The sequence below is a fragment of the Momordica charantia genome (assembly GCF_013281855.1).
Source record: "Momordica charantia cultivar OHB3-1 chromosome 11 unlocalized genomic scaffold, Mcharantia_2.0 BLBB01000011.1, whole genome shotgun sequence".
In the NCBI taxonomy this organism is placed as follows: domain Eukaryota; kingdom Viridiplantae; phylum Streptophyta; class Magnoliopsida; order Cucurbitales; family Cucurbitaceae; genus Momordica; species Momordica charantia.
The window spans coordinates 8,465,075-8,487,247 of NW_028275159.1; the positions used below are offsets into that span (position 1 = coordinate 8,465,075).

Consider the following 22,173-nt stretch of genomic DNA (forward strand, 5'->3'; position numbering starts at 1 on the left):
TGTTTCGTGAGTCAATAGTTTCCCAATTCCAAAATTTCCAGTTTCCCTCTCTCTCTCTTTCGGTTCTCCGATCACTGTAGCATTCGCTTCTTCGTCTTCATCCATGGAGAAGCTGAGAAATTCAGTGATCGAGATCGCCTACAACAGGGACCACGCTAAGCTCTCTTCTCTGCAACGCTCTCTCATCCCCTTCCTCTACTCGGCGTCTTCTCTCTACAAGCTCGGTCTGTGCCTCCGCCGTCATCTCTTCCTCTACGCCATATTTCGCAAGCATCGGTAGGAGTAAGCCGTAGGTTTTCGCCTGAATTCGGGGTCAATTCATGGTTCGGATGTTGTTTTCTGTTGCTTTTCTTAGAGTGGCACTGAAGGGATTCGATAGTTTTTCAAATTTGGGGCAGGGTTGTTGAGTTGCTCGAGCTCGTGTGTATGTTTTTGCATGGTTTTGTTTCGTAATAGCGAAGGATTGATGAGCTACATTGTTCTAATTTTTATTTTTCAGTCACTGAACGTGAACTGCCGAGGTTCTTCATATGTTGATACTTCGTTTATTGCTGTTGTTCGTGTTGATTTTGTTCTATTTTTTGTATGTTCATATGAAGGTTGCCAGTGCCGGTTATTAGTGTTGGGAATTTGACTTGGGGAGGCAATGGGAAAACACCAATGGTCGAGTTCATTGCCTTATGGCTTGCTGGCTCTGGGATTTCACCTCTAATTCTTAATAGGGTAACTGAATTTGAGGATACCATAATTTTCTTTTCACCATTCGCAATCTGTATATGATGGATGTGTGTCGTCGTGTCGAACTCGAAGTGGTTCTCTCTTGGCTTACATCAATTGGAGGGCATTTTTCTTTTCTTTTCTTTTGGGGGGTAATCTCCTGAGATTTTGGTTGAGTACCTTACTCCCTTTGTTCTTCTCATATATCAATAACAGATTTGTTATTATTTCGATAAAAAAAAGCTTGTAGCAAGAATGTGCAGAGTAAACTGCCAATCTTGTTTTGATGATGCTTCAAAAAGAAGTAATCCTTGTTTGATAATTGCCCATAACTTTTATGGTTTCTAAAAATAAAGTTGGTAATCTTGCTGGGTTGATTTCCTTCCAGGGATATGCTGGTGGGGATGAAGCTAAAATGCTTAGGAGGCATCTTGCTGGGAGTCCTGTTAAAGTAGGTATTGGAGCAGATAGGAGAGCCACTGCTGCTTGGTATTTTAACAAATATGGTTATGTTGGATCTCAAAGTAGTATATCAGCTGATAATCATCGTTCAGAACAAGTGCGAAATCAGCTTACTAAATCAGAAAAAATTGGTGCTGTTATTCTTGATGATGGAATGCAGGTACATCATCCTCTGAATTATTAGTTGTTAATGATACTTGTACCGTGAGATCTCTTGCATGAGTTTTGTAGAAACGGTGACTGATAGAACAAGTGGTATGAATTATCAGGTATTTGTGAGCCTTGTCGGTTTTAATTTTTATGAGGTTTGTTGTTGAGATTTTTTGAAAGTAGCTTTCTGCTACAGATTGTTGACTGTGATAGCTTAATATTTTCATGGAAATTAGCACTGGAGTTTGCACCATGACTTGGAGGTCGTTATGTTCAACGGGATAACACTGTGGGGAAATGGCCAATTATTACCCCTTGGACCTTTAAGAGAACCATTGGCTGCAATCAAAAGGGCAGATGTTGCCATAATTCATCATGCTAATCTGGTAAAAAAATGTGGATCTGACTTTTTGTCCCACCCCTGGATAATAATTTATAATGCATATGGCTGTTAGCAGCTTCTTCATTTTCATTAAGATCTAATTACTTGTTATAAAGTCTCAAATCTATCGTAAACTTGAATTTTTCCCTTTAAATCACAGGTTTCAGCACAAAATATTGAAGATATTATGGTAACATTGCGGCAAATTAAGGATTCACTTACCATTGTGTTTACTGAAATGGCTCCCTCATTTTTCTTTGAAGTTACAAATATAAACTACCGAATATCTTTGGGAGCATTGTCTGACAGTGTGGTATTATGTGTTTCTGCCATTGGCTCTGCCGATGCTTTTGTTCAGACAATGCAAAAGGTAACAGTTCTTTTCATGTTTATCTTCTCACTATACACATTTCTTTTCAGCATTCTTTTAACGCCCATATTGTAGCTTGGTTGATGTTTCTGTAGTTTGCACTAGCATTTCTAACCTCTTATCTATTTTGTGTGCTGCTTTCATATGCAATTGGAAAATCATTTGGTGCAGATAGGAACATATCATGTTGATCGACTCGACTTCAGTGACCATCACACATACCAAGATAGGGTAACTATGTTTCTGCAGCGTGTTATAACACATACACTGTCCTATATGTCGTAGACGTAACAGTGTTTCTCGAAATGGAAAAGAATTTTTCAAATTAGAAATATCATCAATTTTTGGACTGGTTAATGCCATCATATTCCCAGCTGGAGTTCGAATCATTTCTAGATTGAACATAGCCACAGAGGTTGTGCTGGATAAAAGAGTTTTTCATAACCTTTCTGCATAACCGTTGATATTGCCACCTTGCATTCGATTTGTTGATGCCTGCCTATCGATTTTCAAATTCATATAGGATATTGCACTGATCAAACTAAAGCTTAAGGAATTGGAGAAGAAGTTTGCTTACAAACCAAAACCAGTCGTTGTTGTGACGGAAAAGGTAAGTACATACCAACTAGCTAAAAATGGGTGTATGATTGTGATGCCTGTCTGTCTTGCTGCTATTATCCCTCGATGGTTGAAATGTTCCGTCCGTTGTCATTATGCTCAAGTAATTATCTACAAATATGAAAAATGAAAAAATTGTTTTGCTTACCTAAATATCCAGAGAAATTTTGTATTTATTTATACATTAGAAGGTGCTCTCATGGCAAGGGTTTGAGATGTTTGGAGATACCTATCCAAGATTTTGGGTTCAAGCTCTCAATTCGAAAACTTAGGCCCCATTTCATTTTTTGTTTTATGTTTTTAAAAATGACGCTTGTTTCCTCACAATTTAGGTATGTTTTTCGCCTTTCTAAAAACATATTTTACTTTTAGTGAAATTTCAAAAACAAAAAACAAGTTTTTAAAACCAGTTTTCAAAATTTGGTTTAGATTTTGAAAAAATGCTAAAACAGTAGATAACAAAAAGTAGTGTTTATAAGCATAATTTTCAAAACAAAATGATTATCGAATGAGTCTTATTAACTTAGGATCAAAGAAGCACAAATAAGGACACGAGACATAGATATGACACTCAAACACGGTGACACGTAATTTTCTAATAATCTAAGACACGACGACAACAACGATACATTTATTATTTTTAAAATATATATCATTTTTATACGACAAGAAAATTGAAAGCGAATGAGCTTCTGCATTTTTATGTTTAAAAAATAAGTTTGATGCATTTTCCTCTTAAAATTTATCATTTGGTCATATATTACTATTTATGTCTATTTATTATGCTTAATAAGCGTTCGATGTATGCCTAATAAGCGTTGGATCCATATCTAATTTGTTTAACTAGCGTGTGACACACATACATGTCCAATAAGTATCAGAATGTCCAAGATGTAATGACACTCCACACCCTGATTATCAAAAACAGTAGATCTCAACTCCTTGTCTCACTCTCACTCTTTTATTGTATTTTTCAAACTTTTGTTCTCCCAGGACTATGATCGGGATCCGACAGTATTCAAGTGCTTGCATCCATACCACGTTTTCGCCCTCCGTTCTCGATTGCAAATAATGCAGGAAAAAGACTGCAATGAGGATAGCTTCAAGAAGTTGTTGGAGAAGACAGTAAAAGTAAAATTGTTATGTGATGAAGTATACTGAAGCTCAAACTCTGCAGTTGAGGTTATATCTTAGACCATCTGCAAGTTTCTGTTCATCTTAGATGTTAGAATATGTTAACAAGATCATGTGCAGTTTTCTTTTATTTTTCCTTTTAACATTTTCCATATGATTTCAATTAAGGATCTTAGTTTGTGAGCCCCAAATTTGACTGGAATTTTTGTAGAACAGTTGGGTGAGGTGTAGAATTAAGAGGCGTTCCACTTTTTTTCTTCTTATTATAATTGTTATTAGGTTAAGTTTCAAACGTAATCTATGATTATTGAACATTGATATATATATTTTTTCATTACTGTTATAAGAAACCATGCATTATCATAGTGAACAAAGATGTTTATAATGCTTTCTTACTAGAGGCAATAACATGTATGTACATAATAAAATTAAGGTTAAAAAGACTTTTGGTTTCGGTACTTTTTTTGAAGTAACGATTTAGCCCCTAAATTTTAGTGGGTAATAATTTAATTCTTATAATTTAAAGTTTGTAGCAAATTAGTTATTATTTTGAAAATTATTGTTAAAATTTGATAAGGATTTTAATGTGGGTAGATTTCTGAATTGATAGATTAAATGTATTTATAAATTACAAATATTAAATTATTATATAAAAAGAATCTGACACTTAATTTTCATGAGGTTTTCCACTTTAGAGATTAAATTGTTACAATTTTTAAATTACGAAATTGTTACATAGTGTTAATAAAGATTAAATTAATATCAATTTGAAAGCGGAGATGACTAAATCTAGGACCAAAAATATTTTTGAATTGAAAAGAGCTATCAAATACATAAATTTATTAATATAAAAACAAAGACAATATTCTACGACAAAAGCGGGGATAGCTCAGTTGAGAGAGACTGAAGATCACGTTCACCGCACATCTCAAGAAACCTTGGAAATAAATTTCAACCCAGTTCAACTATGACTATGTTTATTCATGGATAGTTACAAAAACCTTTAAGGTTGACCAAATGGTCTCATTTTCGAATTTAAAGCTCATTATTATTGTAGTTTTCAACCTCAAGACTTTCCATTACTTTTAAGGTTATTTTAAGCTAGTGGTCCATTATGGCATTCATCTCAAGGGTTATATACAAAGTCATGTAAGATATATTGCAAATCAGAACTTCAAATCAAATGAAAGCCCATTAAAAATTAAATATTCAAACAAAATTAAAAACAATGCGGTGAACGTGGATCGAACACGTGACCTTCAGATCTTCAGTCTGACGCTCTCCCAACTGAGCTATCCCCGCTTGTTGATTATGCATTAGAATGATTCAAATATTGATTAGCCAAAAGAGCAATGATCTTGAAGCCCAAAACGCTCAAACGTGTAATCGATCCAAAAATGGAATTCGGCCAACGATGAGTCAAAAGAGCCACGATCTTGAGAGACACGTTAAAAATCTCACGTTAAGAGGGGATCTAACAATAATAGACATGAGTTACTCTTCTTTATCTCCAATTGATCTTGAGATGGAACCTCAGGAATATTAATAGTTTTTGTTTTTTATTACCTATATTTTAAAAACATCTTTAAAGTAGCTTTATTTTTTAAGATATGACTAATAATTCAAATATATTTATAAAATGATGAACAACACACCAAATAACGAGGATAGACAAAATTGTATAGACAATGGATGATGAAACAAAATTTTTAAGTCAAAATTGAGACCTATGTGTCGTGTCATGTCAACTTCTTATTAGAAGATAAATTGTAGTATTGGAACTTTTGGAAGGATATAGATATTTTTAAAAAATGACAAATTATTTATTTATTTTTGTAATTTAACTTGGAAAGGACTATCAAATGATTTTTCTATCAAATAATATTTTTGAAAAGTTATAAAATATGAGAAGTTGGAATTACCATCCCTATGTTTCTAAACTAAAAAAATATAAAATATAAAAAAAATAAAAAACTTTTAATTTTTAAACTAACATTAATACATGCTGGACAAGTGATACACAATCTAGCCAGTAGTCAATGGAAGGCCGCTTGGTGTGATGGAGGCCCAAATAAACTTCCAAATCAAATAAAGCCCATTAAGAATCTAGATGACGTGTCCTCAAAAATTAAAATATTGCGGTGAGCGTGGATCGAACACACGACCTTCAGATCTTCAGTCTGACGCTCTCCCAACTGAGCTATCCCCGCTTGTTGATTACGTAAGAGAATGATTTAAATATTGATTTTTAATTAATTACTGGTTTCAATTTGATAAGAATAACTTTCAAAGGTTTTAATTATGTCGGTTGGATGAAATCTCATAAATTATCTCTATATCATTTTTTCCTCATCTAAAAATATGTTTATTTGTCTCTATTTTCTCTCCAATCTAAGCTTGCATCTAACACACATAGTTAAATCATAAAATATAAGCTCATTGTCATATATATTAATTGAAAATGTGTTACGTTGATAATCAACCATAAGCATAACTCAAATTGATTAAAACAAAGGTTCGAATCTTCGCCTCTACATGTTGTTGAACTAAAGAAAGAAAAAAGAAGAATTGGGACAAGTCACGATGTTTGAAATTACAAGACCAATTTTAAGCTTTTAAAACCATAGGAGCTTAGTTGAAATCAACACCCAATTGAAACTATATTGACTAATTTAAATTAGTCCAAATCATAAAGATGAAACTTATAATTTAACCTTGATAATATAAACAATCAGTACTTATGCAAGAATATGGTCCCCATCTATATAATATCATTGACAAAACAATCGTTTGTAGAAATAAAAATTGTTATTTTTATTTTTGAATTGGAGCATAACTTGATGGATAAGATATATATTGTTCTTTTAAGGTTGATGATTCGATCACTCACCCTACGCGTCGTTGAACTAAACAAAAATTATAAAAGTATAACACACATGACTTTGATGGTTACTTTTTGTGGATTTTGTTTGAAAATAAATTGAGAGGAACCCAACATAATTTTTGAAAATAAAATGATTATTAAATTGGGAGTCTTTGCCATTACAATTTTGGTTGTAATTGAAACACATGCATGAATAGCAAAAATTAACGTTGGATTGAGTGTCGACTTTACTCATTTATTTTCTACTTCATGTTTGAGCCATCTTCTCTAAAATTTTATATTTAAAAAGTTAAAAGGTTTCTATTAAGTTTATTAAATAAATATTCAAAAAATTTATGTTATATTTATTATGAATTTTATAGGTAAACAATGATAAAACAATGATTTTATTTATGTTTTTGGAAAATCGAAAACTAAAAAAACAAACAAACTTGATTTTAAGGTTTAGGACTCATTTGATAACATTCCCGTTTCTTGTTTCTATTTCCTCATTTTTAATAAAGAAACATAGAAATGGGCTCCTAATACTCGATCAAAAAATGATAAAATAATATTTTTATTTATACTTTGAAACAAATTGGTTATTTCCAAAATTTATATACAATTTTAAGAACGTTTCTAAAAAAAATGAGAAACAAGAACCACATGGCCCATTTGGTAGGGTTACTGTTTTTTGTTTCTCGTTTTTAATTTTATTAGGAATTTTAAACATTTCACAATTATTTATATTCATTTTTTTCTCATTTTTAGAAACATTACCAAAATTGTATAGAAATTTTAGAAACAACAAAGACTAGCTTTTTATTTATTGTTCCAACATAAATAAAAATCTTGTTTTACCATTCTTGCATCTATGAATATTAGGACCATGCATTTTTCTAATTTCTTATTTATTAAAAACGAGAAAACATAAACAAAAAACGAAACGTTACCCAACATTCCCATAAATAATCGTCAAAAAACTTAAAATTTTTAATAAAATTAGAAATTGAGAAACAACAAATGAACATTACCAGCATAGGGACTCATAAAAATCATCTCACACTTACTGGCCACTGCAAGAGTCAAATTATATGACGAATTTTAAAATAATAATAATAACAACATTTTAACCTTATAAATATCTATAAAAATCATGAAAAAAAATCCATTAATTACCAGATTCGATTTTTCATAAATAATCTTACGATTTTTCAAACTAACAAACAGTAATCTTGTTTTCAATCCAATGACAAAAGAAAGAACAGAATCTGATCCCCAATTCCCTATCCTCTGCACCACAATTCTGAATTCTCGATACAGAAAGTACCTAAAGAGGTTAAAGAAGATTGAGATTTACTTACAGAATTCAATTCAAAACAATTCCATGGCTTCGCCTTCAAGTTCCGTCATCTCTTGTTGCCGCCAAAGCCCTGTTTCTTCCTCCCGAACGATCCGGCTCGGCTTTCCCCCTCACTCGCGCCCGATTCTCCGTCTTCCGCGCGAGCATTTTCTTCGCTCTCATCGGATCGGTACGATTTCATAATCAACTCCGGCACGATGAAATTAGCTATGAAATACGCAATTAGAAGCACGCCGCTGCGTAATTTGCCGAAATAACAAACGAGATGAAGAAATTAACCTCAGATTGCCTCAGATTTCCGCGTAATTTGGAATCTAAAGAAGGAGAGAAGTGGCAAACCCTGTCGGGAGGAGGACCGATGCGTCGCCGGACTGCGACGGAGGAATAGTGCTGGATGCGAGAACTAGAGAGCTCGGAGGAATTGCGTTGCCTTTCAGTGAAGCGAATCGTTGCGTCTGTGGAGAAATGTAAATCTGGCGGAAGAGATGGAGAATCGGCGAGTGAGACGGCGAGTTCTGCTGCTGCTGCGGCCGCCGATTTGGCTTGAGATGCAATCGGAGAAGAGGAAATTGAACGGAGGAGGTGATGCAATTCATTGTGAAATGAAATCGGAATTTTATCCGGCGGAGAGTGAGAGATAGAGAAACTGTTTGCTACGGCATTTTGCGGTGTTTCCGATCTCGGTGTACGTTTGGATAACCTTATGAAATTATGCCCAAAATTAAAAGGTCAAAAAAAAAAAAGAAGAAGAAGAAGAAGAAGAAGAAATAAGATAAGAGATTTTTACCAAAAAAAATTACATATATACATAACGAGCTTTAAAAACTTTTACTAAACATGTTTTAAAATCTATAAGACAATACGTTGAAAATTTAATAATTTATAAGACATTTTTTTGAAATTTTAGGACCAATTAAATACAGCACTACAAATTTACAAACCAAATTATAAAATATATATAATAATAAAGAAAAAATAATTGAGATAAAAAGCAAATTGATTTCAATAGTTTGAGCTTACTTTCAATTGATTAAGTTTTTTTTCTACCAACAAACATTTTGTAAATATAAATTTATGGTTGCATTTCAATAAATTAGTAAATTAGTAAGAAGCATGTGCGGTGCACATGAAATTTCATAGTTTTTATTTCAATGTTTAAAAATATAAAATTTAATTAAATAGTAAAAATTTATAATATAATTTGGTTTTTTTTATCTCTAATTGTTTACCTCACCAAGTTTTTTTCGTATTCATAAAACATCTCAATAATTCTTATCACCCACTGATGTGGTTAGTGTGACTAAAAATATTATTTTTCAATTACTTAAATTTTTTTTCTAAAAAAAACACATATTCATGGATTTTTCATCTTTTTTCCCTCAACATAACAATACATAAAAGTAAATACAACTTTGTTTCAATTTCTTATTTGAGTCATTGAAAAATAAAATGACAAAAAAAAGTGAGAGATAGAGATGCGTTCAGGGCAACCATTCTTTGCCATGTTTGAGTTCCGGTTCAATTCCTTGCCCTAGCTCGCCAGGAATGCCAATCGCAGCCATGTTCCGATGGGTTGCTCCGGCTATTTTCATCACACGATGATCACCTTACCAAGGAGGAGGTCATTGAGAGAGTCCTCACAGTTACCAAGTGTCATCCTAAAGTGGATCCGTCCAAGGTGATTTGATCTTATCACTCATTTCCACTTTCATTTTTCCAGTTCATTGAGTCGTTTGAAAAAAAAAACTAAAAAAGTTGAATATTCAATCAAAAAATCTAACTAAATATAAGAAAATACAAAACATTGGCTAAAAACGAAAATTTACATACCGAAAGAGAAAAGAAACTCAAATTTTGATGAAGAAAATGTTGGGAGAAAGAGTAAGAAAAAATTCTTTATATAGTTAGTAGAAAATAAAAAGTTACGAAACTTTTGAAATTCCTTATTAATTATAATTCAAAATAAGTTATAACTTTTTAACGTAAAAATAAAGAGACAAAACCATCCATATTCTAACTATTATATTCTAACCTTCAAGAAGGAGAGTTTATTAGAAAGGGAAAATTAATTTGAGAAATGTAAAATTTGTAAGGGAGGGAGAGAAATGGGGGAGTGAGAGAGAAAATTTTATATTTGAAAGACAAAATTGTCCTCAAAATATCTATAGGAATGTTGAAATTAAAATGACAAAATAGGGAGAAAAAGTTTCTCCTCATAACCTATTTGAGTGAAATGTCATATTAAAAATTTGATTAAAATAAGTTAAATAGAAATAAAAATGAACTATCAAAATGGACAAAAGATAATGTTTTGAAAGTAAGACTAAAATGAAAAAATTGAAAAATAATCCAGATTAACATTTTGAAAGTAAAACTAAAATAAATAAAAGTCAAAGTCATAGCTCAACGATAATTGACATATGTCTCCAATGAAAAGGTTGTGAGTTCGATCTCCCACTCCACATATTGTACTAAAATAAATAAAAAAATGAAGTAAAATAATTAAGATAAATATTTTTAAAATATAGAGATAAAATAAATAAATATTTTTAAAATATAGAGAACATAATAAATAAAAACAAAAACAGTAAAATAGGCTTTTTTTTTCGGAGGAATAAAATAGTTTTTAAATCAATGAAAATGTATGCATTGGTTTATACTCCGAAACAAAATGCATATTAACAATGCAAAATTCAAGCTAGACCTAATTTCAATTTTCAACATGGTATTTATAGTTATTGGAAAACATGAGGAAATTAGTGAAAATAATGTTAAACAAACAAAAGGTGAGATGGAAAAAAAAGACTATACCATGAAAATGGCTAATCAGTCTAATTCATATTTATGTAGGTCAATTTGATTCGATTTTGGTCAGTTGCTCGTTTGATAATGTTCATGTTTACTGTTTCTCATTTCCAAATTTTATTAAGAAACCTACACATTTTGCAATTAATTATGTTTTTTATTTCTATTATTTGGAAACATTCTCAAAATTGTATGGACTTGGAAACAATCCAAACAAGTTTATTGTTTATGTTTCCAGTTTGTTACAAAACATAAATGCAAATATTGTTTGATCATCCATAAATTTATGGGTGTTGGAACCATGTAATTATATTTTCTTTATTCAAAACGAATAAACAAAAATGAGCCTTTATAGTGGCCAATTTTTATCGATAAGTGATTTTAACAAAAAAAAAAAACCTATTTTGGGTTTGACCATTGTATTTTCAGTTTGATTTATTTTTATTATGTACTCTCAACTTTTGTTCATTTTAAAAATTATATTTTTAAAGGTTTGTTCGAGTGACTGTATTTTTTTAAGAGCGACTAATTTGGTCCCTTACAAAATGTTAACAAAAATTTGTATACAATGAAAACCCTTTAATAAAAATATATGCTACATCTAAAAAAAAGTAGTGAGTGAAGCATCGTACTAAAATTGATGGAAAAAATAAAATTAAGAGACTAAGTAGTAACTTTTTAAAAGTACAGAGATAAAAATTGACATTTTAAAAATATATGAACAAAAATTGAAAAATATATATATATATATATATATATATTTTAGTTCACTATAATAGTATTTAAACCAAGGAAAATGGAAAAAGAAGATTCAAATCAGTCTACTACTTGTAGCACCAAACCACACTTTTTTTTTTCTGAAAGAGTAAGTAGAGGTTTCCAAGTTAGGTGGACGGATTATTTCTTTTCATCCAGTTTTAAGTAGAAATTTTGTCGTCACACTTTTCAATATCCAGAATTAGGTAAAAGTTTAATTCAATTTCTTGTCACACTTTTTAACAATACTATTTTATTGTTATTGTTGACGTGAAATTTGGATTACTTAATAACCAAATTTATACCAATTTTCTATATATATATATAAAAAAAGGATGAAACCTGCGAAATAGAAATATTATAAATTGGTGTGGTACTAGTTATGCACTTGGATGCTTAAGTTATAACTGAGTTTACGTGAATCGTGAGAAAAAATAGTATATTATCAAAAGAAAAAATCTAAAGTTACTAACATATCGTTTTTTCTTTTCTCTTCTATTTGTCGGAACCTTCGTTTCAAGTCTAGACAATCTCTCATTAACATTGAGAAGATAGCGTCAACTTATGACTATTCGATCATAGACGCCTCAAACTAGAGATAGGACTTGGACTTGACCTATTTGGTCCATTACTAGTTTCGTTCAAAGGACGTAGTTCTTCGGGATTTGATCCATCAATCTACATCCGTAGTCTTGATTCGTGTGGCCAACAATGAAGCCCATAACAATTATAATATTTAATACTAAAATCATATGGACTAAGTATTATAATTTGTTACTAGACAAAATTAGTCTATTAGAAGTAAAACAAACATAGAGAGAATAAAGTTGTAGAAAAGAAATGAAATTACGAAAAAAGAGAAAAAAAAAAAAAGATGATTCCAAGTTTGAGGTGAGTTTCCAAATTATAGGGGATGAATAATAATATTAACGAGTGATTTAATTCACGTAAAAGAGAGAGAAAATTTGTATTTCAATTATTTGATTCCTCTCCCTTTAAAGCAAACGGTGCCTCAAATTAAAAATGGAAAATTAAGCATAGGTTTTCAAGTTAGGCGGACGGATTCTTTCTTCCCATCCAATTTTTCAGTACAAATTTCTCGTCACACTTTTTTGGTTTCCAAAACTAGACATAAGGTTGAATTGAAATTAGGCCAAAGGCACGAGGGGCAATTAGGTCAAACCCTAAAAATTCAGAAAGCTGACTGTGACACAGTAAATTAAATGGGCCCATAACAGAAAAAGCCCAAAACGAGCTCCTCCTCCCACCCCTCTCAACTCCCCCTCCCCAATCACAGCACGACACGTGTCGAGCTCATGTGAGCTGGCTCACACCTTGTGCAGCCTTCCATATCATGGCGCAATGGAGGAAAGGAAACAAATCGAAACGTGCTCGAACATTCCTTTTTCTTCCCTCCTCCTCCTCTCGCTGTCTCTCTTTGAAACCCTTCCGCGTTGATCCCCCCGAGTTCCTCCGGTCTCTGTCGCTCCGGTAAGCGCTTTCAATCGATTCGTGTTTTGTTCTGATTGAGTGATTTTAGTGTTTCTGTTTGTTTGTGCGATCGGGAAATCGGTTTCTGTGATCTTGTTTTGATTTTAGGTTCTTTTTGGTGTGTCGCGATGTGCGCATTTGATTTAGAAGTTCCTTTTCTGCTCTGATGTATTATTAGCACCGGAATTGTGAAAGCATGCTGTTGTGTGGATTTTTTGTATTGTAACTTGATCGGTGCTCTGATTTTCGTTTGATTTGCTTGGGCAGAAGCTGAGAAAATGATTTTTGGGGTCGTGAGGCGACGAGTTGCGTCTGGAGGCTCTAATCTTGTAAGTTTCAGAGCATTCTATCCATTTTTCCCTGGCGTACATGATGGTATACGTATGATTTGTGTCGGTATGTGTAGTCTTCTAATTCTTTAGTGCTTTCGTTTCAGTTTTCTGCGCATTTGCGGGATGTCAGACCTTCCGTTTCTGCAGGAAGAGTTCGTTCCATTGCTGTGAAAGAGGTAGTTTCGTTTTCTTGAGTTTTTGTCACCTTGTGCGCATTGTCTGGACCTGGACATGCTTGTACTGTTAATAAATAAGATGTATATTTGACAATGCATGAACCACCTAATATAAGCTCTAAGTATTTGCTGTGTATCTCTTTAGTCTTCCTATTACCTCTCTCTGTGAAATTAAATGAAAGTGAAAGGTGGTGTCATTTGGTTATTTTACGTGCAATAGTTTATTCACGTGTCTTACCTGCCTTATTTTCTTCATTTAGATTTTGCACCAGTGTAGAAGCTTTGGGCATGTAAGAAATTTCTCTCACCTACTTTCACCTGGTAATTCTGATTACAGATTTTCTGTCTACTTGTTTAAGCTCCCACCTCATACAACTAGTTCAACTATACATTTTTTTAATTGATTGGTGCCCCTATGTTTCAGGTGGCTTTGCTAGTCCGCAATCTCTAAGGTCAGTTACTATTATATTACTCCACATATTTAGCCCATGTTTTGTTTACCTTCTACCTTGAGACAAAATTTTCATTTCCTATTCATCCTATTCTTTGGTGAGGTGTGTTTATCATCATTTGTGATTGTGTATTCTCCGTGAGGATCAATGTGTTTACCAGACCAGTGTAGCATTCTTTGGCCTGTTTGACACATCACTCAGAAATGAGTTACTAGAATCATTGATAAAATGGATGCTCCCTATGTTCCACATGAGTTTAAAAGATTTCAAATGAAAATAGATTTGAAGTGAATTCCTATACTTTTTACCATTCGAAACTATGGAATTTGAAAGTTGAGTGATTACAACTCTGGTTTTTGCATAACAAACTTTCCAGTCTAAAGTCGTTAGATATTTGGTCTTTTAACTTTAATAAAAGCCAATTTTAAATTTAACCTTATCAATGAACTGACCAATCCACATTGTTAAAACCAGTCGTACTGACTCAGTTCTATATGTTTTTTCGGTTTTACTTTTAGCTGACACCTGTTTCTCTGATTATGGTTGGAAAATTCAGGTGAGAACTGAGAACACATTGGGACTAGGGGATTTTGAATTCCCTGCGTCTTTCACCACTTGTTAAATGTCATGTTCATTAAAGGACATTTTGAGTTATGCCCCTTTGAGCCACAAGGATGAGTGTCAATTTATTTCCCTTGGCAAATAGATCTAGGATTCAGAGCATATTAGTTTGGAGGCAATTACAAATTTCTTCCTCTCTATCCTTCTTTGCAGAAAGCAACTAGACTTGTTCATTAGGAACAAGTTTAATGGTTAGGCTCTTACTCCTAGGCCCTAGCAACCACAACTTTTTGGAAGAATTTGGAATTTCGTCCATGTATTCTGAGACCCTGAGTTTATGCTTTTGGTTTCAGTTTGATATTTGCCTTAAGTAAACAGTTTTTAATTTATGCCAAACATAAATCCTTCAACTCTGATATAATATTAGAAGCATCCTGGCATGGGATCTTGTAAGGACTTGTGGAACATAGTTTTATGTAAGGCTTCTTTATTCCAACTAGTAAGCTTCAATTTCGTTAGTTTGATCTTACTCATGTCAGAGTACCTTAGCCTACTGCGATTGAGACAACAGTCCAATTATTGAAGGTCTGTTGATGACTATGATAGGGTAAATGTATCTTTTCTGATCTGAGGGGGGAAGGATCCTTGTTTAAATGAAGTCTTCATCTACGGTCCATGGTCATCATGGAATTGACGATAAAACCCTTGAATTTGTCTCGAGAGGGGAAGGATCCACAATAATCAAGTGTGTAGGAGCAAACATCATTCTCTCATGTTGGACCAAGTGAAGTTACCTTTATCGAAGATTTATCCAGCATCAGATGTATTAATGATAATAAAAAACCTTCCTTTTGGAGGTCATGTGGCTGGTTATAAAGCAAACACTTGTGCAGAGATTCCTTGCCTTGCTGTCCCAGACTCCCAACCTCACAGAAGAATTTAGTTTACAAGGTTTGGGAAGAGGAAACCATGTCCTGGAACTTTGACTTAGAGGACTTGGTTCTTTTTTTTTTTTTTTTTTTCTTTTGAATTTTTGTTGTTGTTGTTGATAGGAAACAATTTCTTTGATGAATGAAATGATACAAAAGGGTAAGAAACCCATCCAAAGGAATTACAGAAAGCTTCTCCAATTTGTTACACATCAACTTGGCTTTTATGTATCTGGGCTTTCAAGGGCTACCCTTTCAAGCAGGATAAGTAGGATATGAAGATTATGTGGTTATCTCATGAACATGACTTTTATTTACCCCTGGGTCTTATGGAATGAGGGAAATGCACGGGAAGGACCCGCTGAATTGCTCATAGAGATTTCTTTTTTCATGGCTTTTTGGTGTAAACTTTTAACTTGCAAATGTATCTTAAACTCTCTTAGACCCAGAGGACTTGTGAATTTTAACTTGGTGAATTTAGCTGTCCTTTAGAGTTTTTGAATAGATTTTGTCCTTAAGAGAGGAGATAAAATGAGATGGACACTATGAGTCATCAAGTGAAGTCTTTCTGAAGTCAATGTTCTCAGGGCTAAACTCTAAAGGGGACCAAATCTCTGTTACCCAAAATCTCAGCACTATTGATTTGGAAAGGAAAAGGGCCGAAAAAGATGAAAATCCAATTTGTCAGTTTCTCTTCCCTCGGCCCCTAGGCTGTATTGTTTGGTCTTTTTGTCAATATATTCTCAATGTTACTTATTAAAAAAAATAATAAATAAAGAAGAGGTGGATTTGTGCTACTCTACTTCGATCTTCCTTGGGTCTCTGATCTCTCAATATCAAATATCAAGGATGGATTTTATGTTGTCCAGGATTGGGTTTGAGATTCTCAAGGCTATCATTGTGAACCGAATTCTACCTGAAACTTGACTTTCGTCGAAAAGAAGAAAAGCCGGAAAATAAACTGACACTTGGAGATAGATAAGATCTTGATTTAATTTGGCTCGAGCAGTTGGTAATTTGACTGGCAAATTTTTTTTGGTTACTTGTGATAATAACCATTACAATGATGCTTTTCTCATTGAAAACAAAGTTCCAGTGGAATGTGGAGCAAATAGATTATTTATTTTCATTAGTTCTTGTACTGCTCTACCCCCTTTGATTTTAAATCTTTATATGGTGATCAGGCTAGCTTTTGCAAGTATGCAGCAAAGACCTATGATGGAAATGAATGGCCGGAACTTCTCTTCAGATAATGGTGCGACATGACTGTCTTTTCTCAATGATTTTTGCTTATGTCTTGTTTTGAACATCTTCTGGGCGTTAGTTGGCTTTATGTGAAAAACTTTGCTATGGTTCTTATAATTAACACTACTTGGAGAGTCTTTGTGTAATCTCCTTTGGTTCCCTCTTGCACTTTTCATACCATCACTGAAAAGTTTAGTTTCTTACCTCTTATACTTTTATCATGCCTGTTAAAAATTCAAACCTCGTAATGTTCACTTTGATGTTGCTTGCTTGTTTATGTACTCGGTGAAGAGTATACTGCACGTTCATTCTGTTTCTTATAACAAGTTTCTTTTTCTTTGGTTGTCTTTGAGCTGTTGTCTGTGTCACATTTCCTTTTTTAATTTTTTGCTTTCTGTAATTAACTTACTGTCATATTTGGCGATAAAGGGGATCTGCTTGATGTTGTCGTACCTCCATTGGCTGAATCTATCACTGATGGAACTCTGGCAAAATTCCTGAAGAGTATGTTATTTGGCTATTATATATCTTCCTTGTTGCTACTTAATACACTGATCTCTTTAGTAATATATTAAGAAGCCATTCTGATATGTTGAGAGCAGATCCCGGTGATAGAGTAGAACTGGATGAAGCAATTGCTCAGATTGAAACAGATAAGGTGTTTTCTTGATTTATCGATTTATGGCGGAAAAATTATATATTTTTTTCATTCCTCTGTGAATATGATATGACATTTCATTTAAATCCTGTGCTGCTAATTTCCTATAGGTTACAATTGATGTCACTAGTCCTGGAGCTGGTGTCATCCAGAAGGTGCCTATTTCTGGACTTCTACTGGTTAATTTTATTAGCTACGCTTGTTATTAATTGATGGTTAATTAACGTAAATGTTGGCAGTTTGTTGCCAAGGAAGGAGATACAGTTGAACCAGGTACCAAGGTTGCTGTTATTTCAAAATCTGCTGAAGGTGTAACTCATGTTGCTCCTTCTGAGAAGACATCAGAGCAAGCTGCTTCTCAGACAGCTCCAGCTGAAAAAATAGAAAAGGAGAAAGAAAAGCCTAAAGTTGAAACTCCTGTTAGTGAGAAGCCTAAAGCACCATCTCCACCACCTCCTAAACGCTCAGCTACAGAACCCCAACTTCCTCCCAAGGATAGGGAAAGACGAGTAAGGCTAATAATTTAAAATCTGCATGGCCCTAAAATGGATGCACGTTTTATTTTTGTTTGTAAAGACCGGGTATTTTCATGGATTATCCTCATTGGCTTTACACCTTGGGATTGTCATGATTGTTAGGTTCCAATGACAAGGCTTCGGAAGCGAGTTGCTACACGTTTGAAAGATTCTCAGAACACATTTGCCATGTTGACGACCTTCAATGAAGTTGACATGTAGGTTTTCACCTGTCATAATCTCTGACTTTCAGCAGGTTTTTGGCACTGGTTTCCTCTGCCTTTGAAGAAACCATCATTGCAGCCTCCTAATTTTACCTTTCAAACATGCTTATAGTTTGCTGCTTGGTTTAACATTATCAGTTCCTACTTCTTTTAACCCATCACATTATGCATGAATGCTACTGGTACTTCTGTTTCTATAGATTTACTGAGTGTTTGTTATTTTAGTTTATCCAATAGTCTCCATTTCAAATTCCAACATTAATTCACTTTAAACTGCAGTTATCTTGGGGCATTTTAAGGATATGTTGGGGATTTGCAGTTCCCTATTTGACAAATTTTTAGTTTGAATTCTATTGGCTTTTATCTTCGTATCTTTATGCATTAATGATTGGTCTTTACTGCTGCATTTTTAACTCGTGAACTCTTCTTTTATGTAGGACAAATTTGATGAAGCTTCGTTCTGAATACAAGGATGCTTTTGTGGAAAAGCATGGAGTCAAGTTGGGTCTTATGTCTGGATTTATTAAAGTATGTATCTGTAAACTTTGTGGACGTGTTGATTCTAGACGCAGACAAAGTATGAGTGTATAGCCAATTCACTTTTTTCCTTTCATGTTTCAGGCTGCTGTCAGTGGGCTTCAGAATCAACCTATTATTAATGCTGTGATTGATGGGGATGATATCATCTACCGAGATTATATAGACATCAGTATAGCTGTCGGCACTCCTAAGGTCTGTTGGAGTTTAATATAGCTTTAGAGTTTAAGGACCTAAAGGAGAATTCTAAACGAAAAAAAGGGGAACAGTTTTCTTATCAAATCTCTGCTTGTTTAATGCCCCATGATTCCTCCTAATTTCTGAAAAGATTCTTTCAATATAATGCAAAAAAGGCATTGCTCTTAACATAAGAGAGGTTTAAAATTTATGAGCGCACCTACTCTTTTGAAAGGTGGCTCATATTTGCTGATGTTTGATTGCATCTGAAGATTTTTAGGGCCATTCTAAGAATTTCTAGAAATTGTTGTTGGTTTCTGAGTATGTCAGCAAAATCAGCATTGAATTCATGTGATCACGATACCAATATAAATTGGCACAGAACCAAAGTCCATCCAAAGAACTAAAGTTTCTGCTCACAATCTAGATCATTAATTACATAGAGATATGAGGTTGCTACATTATGTTTCATCATTTTTACATGCAGGGTCTTGTTGTGCCAGTTATTAGAAATGCCGATAAGATGAATTTTGCTGAGATAGAGAAGGAGATTAACACCCTTGCAAAGAAGGCAAATGATGGCACTATATCAATTGACGAGATGGCTGGAGGTTCATTTACAGTATCCAACGGTGGTGTTTATGGAAGCCTTTTGAGTACCCCCATTATTAATCCCCCACAGGTTTGTGCTCATAAAACATTCACCCCTACTCCCAAAAAGAAAATATATCTCATATAATCATGTCATACTTCATCAATGATATCACCTTATATTTACGATTTTTTCACGCTTCCAAAGAAACTTTTGAACAAAGATATTCATGGCATAAACTTATCTGAATCTATGGAGGTGAAAATGTTCCCTCAGATCCATATACGTTGGGTGTATAGTATATTATCCATGGTTTGCTGGTTCATTCATTCTACAAGTGACTTCACTATTACCATCCTTTTTTTTTGTCTTTTCAATTTGGATCTTGATAAGAAAACTGGAAATCTGAACTTTCTTGGCAGTCGGCAATCTTGGGAATGCATTCTATAGTCTCCCGTCCCATGGTGGTTGGAGGCAATGTCGTCCCAAGGCCAATGATGTACATCGCTTTAACGTACGACCACAGACTCATTGATGGGAGAGAGGCAGTCTTCTTTTTGCGCCGCATCAAGGACATTGTCGAAGACCCACGGAGACTTCTCCTTGACATATAAAGTCTCCGAAACCATAGCTGTCACGAAGAAGTCTTCAGCATGTGGTGTTTCCAAAGGGTAAAACTCCAAAACCTTTAAACCATTTGAGAAATAAATACGTTTTCCTCAGATTTCAAGTTTTGTAGCATTTTCCATGCTTGTGCTCCCATAAGTTGTTATTGCGGCCTGTCATAATTGATACTGATATGAGAGATTTCGTTGGAAAGCATGTTTTTAAAAGCGATTTTCCATGAATTGTGCTGTGGGAACTTCCACGTCAATATTGTCGAATTGTTTTGATAATGGAGTTATTTATGGGATTTACTACCCAATATGGCAATAGTTTCAAGTTACAAGTCTCTGTGGTGTTTAGCTTGAGGAGTAAGTACTTTATTCGCAAGTTTTTCAGGGGTTTCCATATTCCTTTCCCAGTCTGAATAGCTAGTCAGTTCGAGACTTGCCACAGCCAGTTCGGGACATATTAGTTGCAACTTTCAAGTTCTTAGTTGGTAATGGTATTTCTGTCTCAGATGATTTAGAGGTGGTGTTATTGACTTTTACTAGACGTAACTGTAGAGTTGCATGAAAACTTTTTTTTTTTTCCCTGCTGGGAAAGTACGGTGGTATACCTTTTTTTCTTCTGCAAAACAAAATAAAAATGGGGATTGGAAGCAACATTCTTGAAAACTAGTTAATTACTGGACATCTCTGATTCTTTTGAGATGTCAGCGAAATATGGATTCCAAAAGCATGCCATTTTATATCAAGAAGTCACTCCTACCATGAAATATATCAGAATTATGCGGTCTGAAAGTTGTGAAATTTTTTGTATATTTTGTTTTGGTTAACTTTAGTTTTTGTAATTTTAACTTATATCATTTTCGAAATGTTTATTTTATTTATAGCACTCTTAAAAAATGACCAATTTGGTCCTTATATGCAAAATTTAACACAAGAAAATTTTTAATACAAATCTATAGTTATATTTTCAATTAAGTGAAGTGGTATGGTTAAATTATTATCAAAAGAATTAATATAGATTAAAATGGATGTTTTGAGAGTATGGTGACTAATATAAACTTGTTTGAGGTATAGATAAAAAGGATGTTTTGAAAGTACTTGTATTTATTATCGTGGTGGTGGGTGGCTGGTGGGTTGGATTGAGATCTGGTCTCTAGAAACCTTTGATCCAAATAAAATGTTGTAAATTTCTCTCCATTTAACTTGAGCAGAGGATGAGTTCAATTTCTACCACAAAAAAAAAAAAAAAAAAAGAAAAAACATGTTTGGATAGGTTATATTTTTTACTTTGAGGGCCACGACATTACAAGGTAGAATTCATCTTTTAAGGTTCAAGACATCGTATGATTGAATTTTCTCCTTTTTGTCTGTGGAAAGTAGATGAGAATCTCTTCGAATGATCCTGGTTTGGGTTTGTGTTTACCCTCTTATGACCAAGATGAATTTCTGAGTAAATTATGATTAGTGGCTTAGTGGCTCATTAGAAGATCATTGGGATATATGAGACTCATATGTAGTGATTGGAATTGTAGGTATAATATTGCTGACCATGTGAGCATAATTTTGAGTTCTGAGTGAATAACTTTGAATTGAGTTATTGAATAAATTTAATCAAGGCTTGGACTTTGATATTAACCAGTCACAATTGCAATCTAACTAGAGGAATTCAATTGTTACGCACTTACTTTTGTTCATCGAGACACTTGTTTCAACCCACAAGCAAGTCAACAACTTAAAACAAGACTACCGATGACACAACTGGACTATAATGCAACCTCCACCGACATTTTTCAGAGAACTTAGTCTGAAAACGGATTTTAGAAAATGTTGAAAAATATTTTAGAAAGTATGTTGTAGCCTCGTAGGCCTGAAGTAATATAAGATAAACAACTTTATAGCATACAACTAAAGATAGGAAGGCAGTAATTGATGCGTTGTCCACTCGACTCCAAGTCCATACAAAAGTTTTCCCAAAAAAGTATTAATGTTTAGAAAAAAGGAAAAAACCAACGGACAAAGAATACATGTTTAGAGAGAAATTTAGCAAAAT

At 33.6% G+C, this 22,173-nt stretch overlaps 3 protein-coding genes and 2 non-coding genes across 8 annotated transcripts; 2 read left to right on the forward strand and 3 right to left on the reverse strand.

The window, feature by feature from the left end:
* Positions 1-4,096, forward strand: LPXK (tetraacyldisaccharide 4'-kinase family protein). 2 transcript variants are annotated; one of them, XM_022284049.2, is made up of 8 exons: positions 1-276; positions 600-723; positions 1,106-1,339; positions 1,566-1,715; positions 1,872-2,081; positions 2,253-2,312; positions 2,605-2,691; positions 3,693-4,096. In XM_022284049.2, the coding sequence occupies exons 1-8, from the start codon at positions 104-106 to the stop codon at positions 3,858-3,860; spliced, it is 1,206 nt and encodes a 401-aa protein (XP_022139741.1). In that variant the 5' UTR covers positions 1-103; the 3' UTR covers positions 3,861-4,096. The 2 variants fall into 2 exon arrangements, with proteins under 2 accessions (XP_022139741.1, XP_022139742.1); XM_022284050.2 differs by having other exon boundaries at positions 134-289.
* Positions 4,097-5,062: 966 nt separating this feature from the next.
* TRNAF-GAA (transfer RNA phenylalanine (anticodon GAA)) lies at positions 5,063-5,135 on the reverse strand. Its single transcript has one exon. It is a non-coding gene; the product is annotated as a tRNA-Phe (tRNA).
* Positions 5,136-5,970: 835 nt separating this feature from the next.
* On the reverse strand, positions 5,971-6,043 carry TRNAF-GAA (transfer RNA phenylalanine (anticodon GAA)). Its single transcript has one exon. It is a non-coding gene; the product is annotated as a tRNA-Phe (tRNA).
* A 1,795-nt stretch (positions 6,044-7,838) lies between these two features.
* On the reverse strand, positions 7,839-8,802 carry LOC111010503 (uncharacterized). Its single transcript, XM_088120003.1, has 2 exons — positions 8,399-8,802; positions 7,839-8,295 (listed from the first exon to the last, which is right to left on the reverse strand). Exons 1-2 carry the CDS (start codon positions 8,653-8,655, stop codon positions 8,106-8,108), a joined length of 447 nt encoding a protein of 148 aa, XP_087976129.1. The 5' UTR covers positions 8,656-8,802; the 3' UTR covers positions 7,839-8,105.
* A 4,152-nt stretch (positions 8,803-12,954) lies between these two features.
* LOC111010406 (Dihydrolipoamide succinyltransferase) lies at positions 12,955-20,777 on the forward strand. 3 transcript variants are annotated; one of them, XR_002601350.2, is made up of 16 exons: positions 12,955-13,111; positions 13,379-13,440; positions 13,548-13,619; positions 13,880-13,940; positions 14,044-14,071; positions 16,746-16,816; positions 17,236-17,310; positions 17,409-17,464; positions 17,575-17,619; positions 17,704-17,973; positions 18,103-18,197; positions 18,641-18,731; positions 18,825-18,935; positions 19,405-19,599; positions 19,932-20,180; positions 20,504-20,777. XR_002601350.2 is itself a non-coding variant. In XM_022283800.2 (15 exons), the coding sequence occupies exons 2-15, from the start codon at positions 13,390-13,392 to the stop codon at positions 20,121-20,123; spliced, it is 1,413 nt and encodes a 470-aa protein (XP_022139492.1). In that variant the 5' UTR covers positions 12,955-13,111; positions 13,379-13,389; the 3' UTR covers positions 20,124-20,461. The 3 variants fall into 3 exon arrangements, 1 of the variants encoding a protein (XP_022139492.1); XR_002601349.2 differs by having other exon boundaries at positions 20,512-20,777; XM_022283800.2 differs by lacking the exon at positions 20,504-20,777 and having other exon boundaries at positions 19,932-20,461.
* Positions 20,778-22,173: the final 1,396 nt, after the last annotated feature.